At 43.4% G+C, this 12,380-nt stretch overlaps 1 protein-coding gene across 5 annotated transcripts in view; it reads left to right on the top strand.

Moving 5' to 3' along the window:
• Positions 1-12,380, top strand: part of LOC128771624 (protein MTSS 1-like) — a 35,772-nt gene that overhangs the window by 14,635 nt on the left and 8,757 nt on the right. For all 5 annotated transcript variants that reach the window (XM_053887125.1, XM_053887127.1, XM_053887126.1 and 2 more), the window contains exons 4-6: positions 7,078-7,162; positions 8,419-8,510; positions 8,605-8,679. In XM_053887125.1, the coding sequence (XP_053743100.1) occupies positions 7,078-7,162; positions 8,419-8,510; positions 8,605-8,679 (252 nt within the window). The remainder of the gene's footprint in view (positions 1-7,077; positions 7,163-8,418; positions 8,511-8,604; positions 8,680-12,380) is intronic.

The raw sequence follows: 12,380 nt of genomic DNA, 5'->3' as shown, positions 1-12,380 counted from the left end.
TAGTCGTTTAACCTGACTGCTGTTGCAACACACGATGCTGACCATATCATAGTACAAGTTTAGGACGCCTCGAGTGTGACACAAATCCTGAGACACATCAAGGGAGCTAATGTGTGTAGAGTTCAATTGTAAGGAGGAGGAGATGACACTGGTTCATTCATTATCTTCTGCTTCTTTTCCTTATGGCACATGTCAAACTTAAGGACTGGGGACCAGTTCCAGTTAGCGAAGTCATTTTTTGCGGCCTGCAAGAGATTAATATTAAATGTAATATCAATTTAGTGCACCTCAAATACTGGACTGTGGACCCTCAAAGAAAACAATGTCAGTCAAAAGCAGAGTATCCATTTAAAACAATCACATCTGGTGAACTGTAAAACTCCGCTCAGTTTTAATTTGTTTGCGTCAACTAAGTTCATAATTGTATTAGAACAAGTGTAGCCCCAAAGAAATTCCTTTTGTCATTGCTAATGAGTTCATTTTCAATGCAAAGTTATGGAGCTAATATGATGTAGCTAAATAAGTAATGATCAGGTTCTTGCCTGGATAGAAGAGGCTGTGTTTACATGAAGGTTTTGGTTTCTGTCCAGCGGTTCCTTGTCCAACAGTACTGCTGGTGTCTATTTCGATGAACTCGTCATTTGCATGAGTGACCTAAACCTGTGTACTTTCCCATGAGACATTCTCAGCTCTTATTTTGGTCCCGACTTTGACCGCCTGTTGAACTGGCCAATTGCTCACCAGCTGGATTTACTGCTGGTTGACACGATCACACATCAGAGATGAGGCAGCCAAAAAAACAAGTGACTGATAGCGGCTGAGCTTATCCTTTTTCTCCAGTGCTGACCGAATCCCGAGAGAGCAACATCTAAAAGATGTATCGTTATTGACTGTGTTATGATAGGGAGAGGAGGGGAGTGAAGTTCCTCTCTGACCTACATTTACTGTGCGATCTACAGTGTGTGTGCAGCTCAGCCACGGTGCTGATGGGGTGTTGAAAGCCAATTAACATTAACCAACATCTGAATTCTGCCTAGAAACTGTTTTCCAGCTGAGGAAGCAGAGTTCATTGGTTACTGTACTCATCTGGCACAGCTTCTGTCAGAGTCCTGTGTGCCAGCATGTCACTTCACTCCATGTATCCAGGCAGACATGGTATCCTCCACATTCGCTCCCCCTCATGTATATATGTCATTGAAACTACTGTGTAATTAAGGCATTAACATTTGTATAAGTGAAACTCAAGTTCAAGAACAGAACAGTCAGCGGACTATCATTCCACGCAGCAGTGAAGTTTGTTTTGAAACTGCCTGCCGTGACAGTTAAATTGAGGTCAGCAGACTGTCTGTATGAATGTCAAACATTACTTGTTTACTTGTGATGTGGTCAGAAAATAAAGAGTTTTCATTTGTGTATCAGAAAAACAACATAAAATATGCCAGAAAAACAATCATTATGTATTCGTTGCATGTAATGTTCTGTAAACTTCACCCGTTGTTTTTCATCTGACCATCGAAATCTCTACGACCACTGTCACCCTACTGCACTTGTGTTCATTGCAGACTATGTCAAGCCCTCAGGGCTTACCCAAACAAACAATTGATCTGCATGGACTGGATTTTGATAAACAGCTCTTTGTATGCATTGTTGGACTTCTATAGATGTGAAGCCACATGCTTGAGGAGAAGCAACAAGGTGAATCCAGCTCTGTTGACACGTCTGTTGATTCATTAGATTGGGATTGTGAGTAAGGCCGCAGGAGCGAGTTGAGTCATTTTGCTTTGACAGACATGACGTGTCTAAGGTGTGCCAAACTCACGTCCTTTTTTGGTCTCGTTCCAGATACGTTTGTGTTACAGGTAGTATGTCTGGTACTTAAATGTCAAAACAAATGATTAATCCAAGCTATTGTGTCGTGTGTGCACTCGCATAGCAGCCGGAGGTTTTGTCATTTAAACTGACAGAAGATGAGATTCAGGGCACTAACACTTCAAGGCTTGTGTGTCTACTCACCTATTGGACTTTTGTATTTTGAGTTTGATGTCAGCTTTTCTTCCAAAAGTATCTGTAAACGTTCTTGCCATGTTTGAATTAACCCAAACTTTATTGGCAGACCAGGCCTGACATCTGTACCTGTGGTCCTCTACCCGCTCACAGTGAGAGGACCAGAAGGGGTGCAGGAATTCAGAAAGGTAACGGGGTTAAGAGCTTAAGAGGTGAAGTGATTTGAAGGGAGGAAGAAAAAGAAAGGACTTGTGTTGAAGAGAAAGGGGATTGAGCAAATGGTCAGGGTGGATCAAGGCGAGAAAACAGGAGGGATGAGAAAATGCTAGAGAGAAGTCCAGCAACATCAGCTGTCAATCATATCATTCTGTGGTTGATGTCAATATAAGCCCTTTTACAACTACCATTCCGATACTTTCAACTCTCCCATCCCCCATCGTTCTCTACTGACTGTGTGACAACTGTTGGGAGATGCAGTAGGACAGCTTTTGTGCGTCACACTTTGGCAGACCAGTTTGCTTGCATCCTCACCCCCACACCTCCAAGTGTTGGCTTCTGGTGAGGTTAGACTGACAGCTGTATATCTCTATGTAGGGCGTGACTTGGATTCGGTCAGAGAGGTGAGGGTGGGGGAAGGGGTGGGGGTTCTTTCAGCAGCTATTGACGAACAAATCTCAGTTTCCAAGGAGCTCTGAAAACTGATAGAGCAGACTATAAAAAGAAATGGTGATTGATCATGCATCCTCTCACTGACCTCAAGAACGTGAGCCACACATTTACTCTTATTGAGATGCGTTACCAAAGGCGTACAGTTAGCTGCCAGACTGACAGTAGAGACGAATAAATCAGTGAATGAAATGCTAGTCGGTATCTGTGCTCAGTGGGTGGCTCCATCTGGGGAAGCCAACTGTTCGCAGACATGATCCATACTTGCTCCAAAACACAGTCATAAATGAGCGAGAAAGATTTCAGCAATGACAAAGCGAGGCGTGTGTGTCCCAAAAAATATGAATGTAAATGTCTGACACTATTCAAATGGCTGCAGGGGAGAGCTATAGAAGATAATTAGGATTAAAGTGTGGCAAATGTTAGCAATAGGGGACGTATTAAAATGTCTTTTTGCCACTTGAGTGTTATGCATCATTTAAAGATTTGGCATTAGAGCTCAGTCCAGCTCTCTAATTAGCCTGTGAACACATCTCCCTCTGACTGTCCAGCTGGCCTGGGTGTACGTGCATGTGTGTGTATCCAGCTGTGGTCTTGAGTCTCTTATCAGTGTAACCACTGGTCTGTAGTTAACAGGAACCATCTGGTGCCCATACACAGAATTGGACTTATCGTCTGATCTACAAGTATAACGCTGACCGGAGAGACTTGAAATCACTTTTCCACCATCATTCTTCTCATGTTCCTCACTATCAAGACAGATTTGCGTGCAGGTCAGCTTCATTTGGCCACAGTTAGGGTGTTCTGTGTCTACATCATTGTGGTTCTGAGGAGGAGCATATTGAGTCTGAGAGTCAATCCTTACTTTTTACCTCCCAGAAGGAGGTGTTTTTTTTCCCACAGCGTTGGTTTGTCTGTATGCTGAAGATAAAGTTATGATAAATTTGGAATTATGTGCAATGGGAAAAGGAACAAATGATTCAGATCACTGATGCAGGAATTGTTTAAAGTATTTTTAATAGATTGGTACTGGTGCTGTTTGGTGGAGGTTTGCACTCTCTGAATGCCTTTCTAGTCACGGTCGAGTCTGGTCCACGTGACCCTGTCCAGCTGTTACTTGCAAGAAAGTGTGAATGTGGACGGAGGACAGGACATCAGATAGCTCCTCAGGATGAGTTGTTTTGGGTTGAGGTCCTGCATGATGACACAGTGGTTCAGTGCAGACACCTGTCAACTGGTGGACTGCTAGCTCAGCTTGAGAAGTGTGAATTGCTTTTGTTTAAATAAGTGACATTTGGACACTCAACTATGAGACATTCAAGACTGTTAGAATGTTCCGTTAGAATTTTCCGTCATTGATGCAGATAAACTCAAGTGTATGTAATTTTAACAGATTTGTAACAGATTCTGTGGCAGCACAGAGTGTGACTTCTCTTCCTGTGGGGAGGGTTGCTCCTGCAACAGGCCCAGCGGTGTGATATACATGAGCATGCAAGAACAGCCTCTTCTTGTTTTATGGTTTTCTGGCAAACTGCATTAACACACACAGCCACACACACTGACTGTGTCAGCAGAGTGTGACATTCCAAGGATCACCCTGGGAAAGTTGATGAGGACAGGGACAGACTTGGCAACCCCTCTTCAAGTGGTCATGCTACCTCTGCTCCTTTCTCACCGGCACACACACACACACACTTACACACCGGACTAATAGCTGTCACTTGTTTCGCGGATGTCCCTTCAGACACGCAGGTTTGGCTCCCACAGGAAACTTTAATGTAGCTCCTGTTGGCATTAAAGATGGCATCAAAAAGGAATAACTATTGGACAATAAATAGTCACTTTAAGATTGTTTGAGTGCGTGGATTAAACAAAGACTGTGTGACTGTGTGTGTGTGTGTGTGTGTGTGTGATTGTGTGTGTGTGTTTACAACAGGTTAAGTGCAGGTATAATTACAAGGCTCCGAAGGGCCATGTCACACCGCTGCTATTTCCACTGACAGCCACCTCAGCCGCTACACACACACACACACACACAGTGTCTGTCTGTTCAGGCAATTGGATCTCACTCCGGGTGAAAGAGTGTATTTGTGTGTGTGTGTGTGTGTTTGGGGGGGGGAGCTCTTGTTGCAGCTATTTCTGTCCTGGGGTCACTTGGTGCTAGACAGAGTAGGTGATGTATCGTAGGTTTGCAGACACTTTATCCTTAAAGCAACAATGTGTCGTCGGCAGATCTGCCTGAGACCCACGCTCTGCTAGTGTATGAAAAGTTTTGGATTGGTCAAGTCCAGTGAAGTTGATGACTAAGTTTTGGGTTTTTATTATGCTATTTCACATGTTGTCTTGATATCTTTGTCTTCAACAATCTTTGTCCAGTGCCCACAGTCTCCAAACTTGCTCATGTCCCCCTTACTCCGAATGGCAACCCAGTATCTTCATCTCTGACTCTTCTGACTCCGATTCCTGAGTCTCTAAACATACATAATGGCAGTGACCTCGAAGTTCTGTAACGCTTCACTCTTGCTGTAGCACCTGTTGCTCCAAGCCTGCTCCCTTGTCATCACTTCCTTCATATACTCTGTGTATCAACAGACTGGCATATCCAAACAACCTTGCATACTTATAGTGAATTTAGTGTCATCCACTCAGGTTCTCTGAAGCTAGTTATGAACCTGGGACCTTGTTGCTGTGAGACTGCTGCCTGATACTTGTACTATTTAATGCAATCTGTGGCATTCCTTCATTGTCAGGGTCTAAAGTTAAGCACAAGTGTCTGTTGGGATTTTTTTTTAGCATTGTGCTCGTGTTGTGTATTTCTACTTTTCATTGGTAACTTTCCATTTCAATGAACATGGAAAGTCAGACTGAGTGCTGTCCTCTCACTGTTGCTCTCATTCTTTCTTATTTACCAAGTGCGTGATTGATTTGATAGAGCAGCTGCACAGCTCTGTGAAAGCGGTCGTTTTACATCCATAATTTCTGTCATAAATAAACAGTGGCACCCTGCTCATCACGCCACCAAACTGTGCAAACAATTTCTTTGTTGGTTTGTACTGAAGTGAATAAACAAACAGGGCTCCTGATACACACTGGGCAGATGACCCCAAAAAGACGCTCATGATGAGAAGTTAATGATTTTTCCTTTTGGGGGCGACCAGGCTTCCTGCTGTGTTTGTTGGTTTCCGTGTGAATGGAGTTTTTCCATTAGTGCGAATGTCTTTTTGTGTCCAATAATTCTGGCTTGGATTGGCTCCAGCCCTGATGAGACGGGGCAAATTGTAGACAATGGCTGAGTGAGTTTCCTCTTTCAACATCAAAGATGACAAATGCTGGCGCACGCACTGCAGTTTATACGGCTGGTATCAAATCCACGCGTGTGGATGGAGTCCAGGCACAAGGGTGTGGTAGTAGCAAACGAGTAATCAGCTGAAATCCAACTCTTCCCCCTTCGGCAGGAGTCGTTCAATTACTATATAATGAAAAGCTTTTGCCATCACCCACTCTTCTTTCTGGAGGCTCGTGGCCTGGCTGTTAGGTTTTGGAATCCATCAGCCACGCCTCCTAGAATAACACAGTGAGGGAAATGTGAGCGGATGGATAGACAAGTCCTGAATAGACATTAGAGTGTAGTGCAACACACAAGCTTCTTATGTGTTCCAAGCCCCACCCTTTGAGGAAACCCCAGTTACGTTGGGTTGTATGAATGAATTGAGTGAAGGAAAAAGGAGTCTCAAATAGGAGGGTGTGGGAGGTGCTTCACCTTCCATGAAAATAATTCATTTTTGTCATGTTAAACTCTGGTGCCTCCATTTTGAGGCTGCAAGTTAGATTAACGGCGATTTACATTTGTTGGCCTTTATGGTATACAGAGTGAAAAACAATCGTGTGCAGCCAGTCTTTAGTGTGCATGAGTGACGGCTTCTGTGTGCGACTCTGCATGCAGCCTGGCCTTTACTGACGGCAGAATGGCTGGCTCTGTAGGGTAGGATTCACACATCCCACTGGAGCGTCACAATCAATTCTGTGTGTCCCTGCACACACACACGCTTCCAGACTCTGAGCGTTTCAATGAAATGTCACCAGCAGTCTGCTGAGAAACTGCTCGTCCTACTGAGCAGCAGCACAATACATCTGTCAATCAATGTCAGGGTCCTGCTTAGTGCCCCAGACATGGCCCTTTAGGGGGACAGTTGGTGATGAAAACTGATGCTCTTCCTATTGGATTAGCCATTGCAACTTTTTATAATGATTCATATCAAACATGAGCGATTTATGGTGCACCATTCATGAATTCTGTGAATGTATAGAGCAGACTAGACCAAATGCTGACTCGTCGGTCTGTCCACTCGAAATTTCATTGCATATTTGGAATTATAGGTAACCGAATACTCATTTTATTGTTTTCAGGAGGGACCAGAGACATTGGAACAGCACTCACCAGGATGTGCATTCGGCACCGTGGCATCGAGGCCAAGCTCAAGGAGTTCTCCATGTAAGTACAATTGATCCTGTGGAAATCAAATACCCTATTTTTAAAGGACAAAAGGAGGAGTCTAGTATTCAAGAGTCATCTCTACATTGCTGTTACGAGCCTCACATTCACACAGAATCAGATTTTTGCTTCTTTTAGTAGCTCTGTTTTTGCGAGCAATTGCGTCATCGTCATCCCTCAACAGCTATCGAGCTGTTGTGTACGTGCTCTTTTAAAAATAACCGCCTGTGTTGTTATCACTTTTCTGCAGTATTGATCCAGTAAAGTGTATCCTGCATTGATAAGCCCAGTTGTACTTTCACCTGTCCTCAAACTATTGGCATTCTATCTTTAACCCTTGGAGTTGTAAGATGCGTCTGCCTTGGAGTCTTTGCAGTGTAGGAAGGAGACAATTTGTCTGGCTGCTCATGAATCCACGAGACACACATGCAGACACTACTCAGACAAGAGGCTCTCTAATTTCGGATGGCATTTCAGCACAGATTCCTCTCGCATCTCCATAGCAGGGGCAGCACACCGGGGGGCTGCGGTCACCACCCACCCACTGACACACACAGAGCAGAAATGTCTACGAGAGGGGAAGTCTAATTTTAGTTTTATGTCCTGAGCCTGCAGCTGCCCGGCACACATCGACTCTTAGAAACACTTGCAGAAACATCTTGGAGGACTGGCGCAGTTTGTAAATGATTGGCAGAAGTGACGGCACTGACTTGACGCGCCCTACTGTGACCAACGTCAGCAGACCTCCACCCACCGGCTCATAACAATGAACAGGCTTCACACAAACATAGATGATGTGATGATGGTGTGACATGAATAGGATGTTATGAGGACAGTAATATACCTTAGATTTAAAGTTCAGTCCATGCACTGATCAGGAATTTAATGCATCATTCCCCTCCATTCTATGTTTCTTGTTATATAATATATCCAGAATAAATATGCTGGTTGAACCATGAAACTGTGGATTGGTAAATTACATTTTAATTTAATGTAAACATTAATGCCCTTTGTTCACCTGATCTGTTCATTTGTTCATTTAAATATATTCCTGATATTTTTATTGTGGGAATTCCATCTGGTGATATTATTTGTGTTTGTTATTGACACAGAAAAGACTCAATAAATATTAACAAAGATACTGTGTCCTAATCCTTCATTTGCTCAAGTCATATGCATTCTTCCTGTTTGTTTTTGCCCTTGGTGGGTCACAGAACGATTAAACGCACCAGTAATGTTGTTGTGGGATTCCACAGGTCCTTTTTAGAGGTCCTGATCAACCCTCTTCAAGAGCAGATGGAGGACTGGAAAAGAGGGGTCAATACTCTGGATAAGGATCATGCTAAAGGTGAAACAAAAGTTCCATAGTCATGGGTGGTTATTGAGCTAATGATGGTCAATTACTTGCATGGTTTATTCTTAATCTACTTTCTTGAAACTAGAATATAAGAAAGCTCGCCAGGAGATCAAGAAGAAGTCGTCAGACACATTGAAGCTCCAGAAGAAAGCAAAGAAAGGTAAATAAATCATTTATTTAGTAACATATAACTGAATTCCTTTATTTATGTAATTAATATAGTGAGTAAAAAATATTTGGAGCTTCTCTTCACTGTGGGAGCAGTGTATTGTGGATTAAGATGGCCTTTTAAACCAGTAAAACCTGAACCACATGGTTCAGTAACATGAACTGCAACTTGACGTTTGTGTCTCCTGTCATTGGAAAGTTTGAGGCTCATGTCAGGGTTGTTAACGCATCTTGTGGTTGAAAAAGGGACAGGTCAACCTGTCCAGTTTAGATTTATAAGAACTTTGACAGTGTGTAACCTGCGTGTGATGGGGACTTGTGCAGCTAAACATTGCCTTACTTGGTCAACTCCAGGGGAGAAGGCAGGGGATGCTTTCCTCTGCTGTTCTTTTGGCCCAAACACAGACTCACAGAGCCACAGCAGTAATAACTGAGTTCAGGTCTGGAGGTCATTTGCTAGGTGGCACTTGAGTCCTGTATTGTAGTGAACATGTCATACTAAAGCATCCTCATCGATTCACACTTAACAGTCACCAGATTCTTCTCTTCCTCTCCTCTAATGCTGCACTGCAGCTGATATTTTAGGTAAGTCTATTTCTGCTTGTATGTGCTTCATAAACTGCTACTCAACAACAGAGGCTGATTGCAAATTGTGGCTTTTGCTCTTCAGTGCTACCTTTTAAAATCCAGATTCTTGCTGTTCCCTGCGTTTCATTTGATTCTTTCATTGTTTTGCATCAACCTGGAATTGATTTTAAGCTGATGATGAAACTCTCCACCCGCTTTTCTTCATCACAGGCTGTATCATTATGATTCTCACTATCCTAGTTGGGTTTTTTTTTTGAACTTTTGCGTGTACAGACAACTGCTATTGCTCCTGGAACAAAGCTTCTGTCTGGAATTGTGGCATACTGAGTCCACCATTAATTTATATCCCTTACATCTTCTTTTTTTCTCCCTGTCTCCTTGCATTTCTCCCCTCTCCACTTCCCACAAAGGTTTTCTCTTCTCTGCTTATCCTTTTTCAAGCCCTTCTGTTGGCCGTGCAAAACAGCTCCCTAACTTTGCCTGAGTGGTTCTCTCGAACACCTTGCATGCAGATTCATCGTCACCACTCATGCTGTGTATGACATGCATAGTAGACGTCGCAGTGCCGTGGAGGATCAGCTAGCTTGTTAACTCTGCCATGGCTAGTATATTGTTAGATTTTCCAGACTGACCTGCCATATCACATGAGGGTGTTTTCCTTGACTTCGGACTTCAGAACGAAACTTGATGTCATCATCGGTCATGTGGAAGCTAAAACGGCTAATCCCCAGTGTGTGTGTATGTGTGGGCTTGTAGCGTGTTTAGAGTCACGCATTAACTTTTTAACTATTTCAGCTGTTGCAGATACATTGAAATCAGTTTATCAATCAAAAATATTTATGGTGTTTTTTCAAGGAAGTGTAATGCAGAACGTAAAAGACACATAATGAATTCCTACCTTGAAATCTAGAAGATGTCCAGGAGCTCCATCAGCTAAGTACTAAGTACTGTTGGGAGCCTTGCTCTGTGCTGTTCTGTTGTCCGGTTCTTTTGCACACTGTGATCCAGTGAGCTGAGCATGTTTGCCACCTCAAATCACCTTCCTTTGAAGGCGGTATTAGAGCCGTTGTGGTCAGCTGTCCACCAGGGAACCAAAGTCGTCTGATGGTAGTTTGTCTGCATCTAAGGCTCATATCTCTGAACCATGCGTCCTGTCTTGTTGACAACAGTTGGTAACATCGGCACTCGCTTGGAACGGCACATCCTTTCGAAGCAACACAAAGATTATGACGTTCATCAGTTGCCACCATGACGCGGTAGTTTGTTTGTCCTACAAACACTTCCAATTGACGGTTACTGGTCCCATGGGTGGAGAACAATGACTCAGTTATAGTTTTATAGGCGTGCTCTGAGTGCAAGAGTTGTCATGTTTGAATGACCCCAGTTTAACCTTGGCTGTGGTTTTAGAGTGGAAGCCGCAATCAAGTTTTGGCCTACCAATGTGAAAAATGATGCACTCATCGAGGGAATGTGTATGATCCATGAACGGCCTTGGAGCAAAGGCAAAGTTGGTGCAGTCAACTCTTAATAACCCGTCTGCTGGCCTCAGGCTCCTGTTACATGCCAGGATGTGTCTGTGTCGTCTGTCATGAGTTCACCAGGATCATTGGATCCTCTTTGTCATGATTGCATTTTGTTTTTTCCAGCCGTTTCACTGAACCCTGACTCTCATGTTGATTGCACATTCTGCATTTACATGACCTAGACCCATTATCGTGAAAGAGAGAGATGTGTGACCACAGTGGAAGTGTTTGGTAACATCCGAGTCTGTATGAGTCCAACCCATTTGAGCCATCAGATTACGTCTTTGATATTAAGTCTGTCTCGAGCTAATTTGTTTTAAAAAAAAAAGGGACGATAGTGATCTGTTAACGCAGTCAGCTGAGAGCACTTGACAGGATTTGCCGTTTAAGGTTAGTTTCCAAGAGAGTGGAAGGCTGTAATTATCATGATTGGTGATGTCATGATTCACTTGGAAGGGGCAAACTAAGGTATCAGCGAGTAAGCCTGAAATCATTTTCTCCATGATTTACAGCTTTGTGCAGCTGAATGGGAAACCAGCAGACATGGCGGCGGTAACTATGTTAAGCAATATTCAAGACAGTCGTGGGCACTGAGGAAAAAAAGCAACAAAGGAAACATTTGAATTTCCTTCTGTCCCAGACAAAGTGCCTGGACTTACAGTAGCGTCTTTCCAAAACCGCTGTGGTTACGTTTCAAATGCCGTCTGCCAAGAGTGGAGCTGGTGGGAGAGAAGAAGCTATCTGCTTTGACTGTACGTCCAGGAGGCACCGCAGAGTTTCATGTGCTCAGTGTGGTCAGACTGTTGCTTTAGTGCAGACAAATTTGTATTAATAAAAGCAAGCAATCTGTTATTTCTACACTTAAAGCTGCCAGCGGGCTTCCACCAAGGAAGGACTAGATGAGGTTCATTTCTTCCAGACACTTCGGTCTGGCTCTGGCTTCAGTGTTCTGACTTGAAGAAGATTAGAGAACAGCTTTGGATCTTCGACATGCTGAGTTTTGAATTATCTCTGGTTGGTGTTTCATCAATCAAAGAATATTAACTATATATAGAGATGTAATCTGACATGAAGGTGCAAAAAGAGCTCTTTAATGGTGTGGAAACAGGAACCTATGACCCGAGTCCAAGCCAAGGTTCCTCGATCGCTAATGTGATCAACTCTGCGAAGCAAACTAGCAGCTCAACAAGAAGTGGTCAGTGGCTTCACCTAAATATCATGCTGTTTCTAGGAGAAACCAGTGAGAGGAGTCGCTGAATGATGGGTCAGCGACAGCGAATCAAGCATGTGTCTGCCCTGGAGCTGAAGGACACCACACTTTGAATTATTGTAGCCAACAGGCATAGCTGTATTGAACTGTATATGCTAATATCACATGCATGGAATGGCCTTGGCCAATAGGAAGCTTTGAGAACTTGTTGAGGTCTTCAGGACTTTTAAAGAAGCATTGTGGACGGGTGGGCACCGAAGTTGAAGGAAGCAGTTTAATATGAGTCACAAGTACTGTGAGTAGATCCCAGCCATCTTCTGCATGAAAGCCAAATATAAAAGATAATTATATAGACTTCCATGCTTATAAACG

Source organism: Synchiropus splendidus, chromosome 15 (assembly GCF_027744825.2).
Source record: "Synchiropus splendidus isolate RoL2022-P1 chromosome 15, RoL_Sspl_1.0, whole genome shotgun sequence".
In the NCBI taxonomy this organism is placed as follows: Eukaryota; Metazoa; Chordata; class Actinopteri; order Syngnathiformes; family Callionymidae; genus Synchiropus; species Synchiropus splendidus.
The sequence above is the reverse complement of the archived record's forward strand: the minus strand, read 5'-3'. Positions and strand labels throughout refer to the sequence as shown.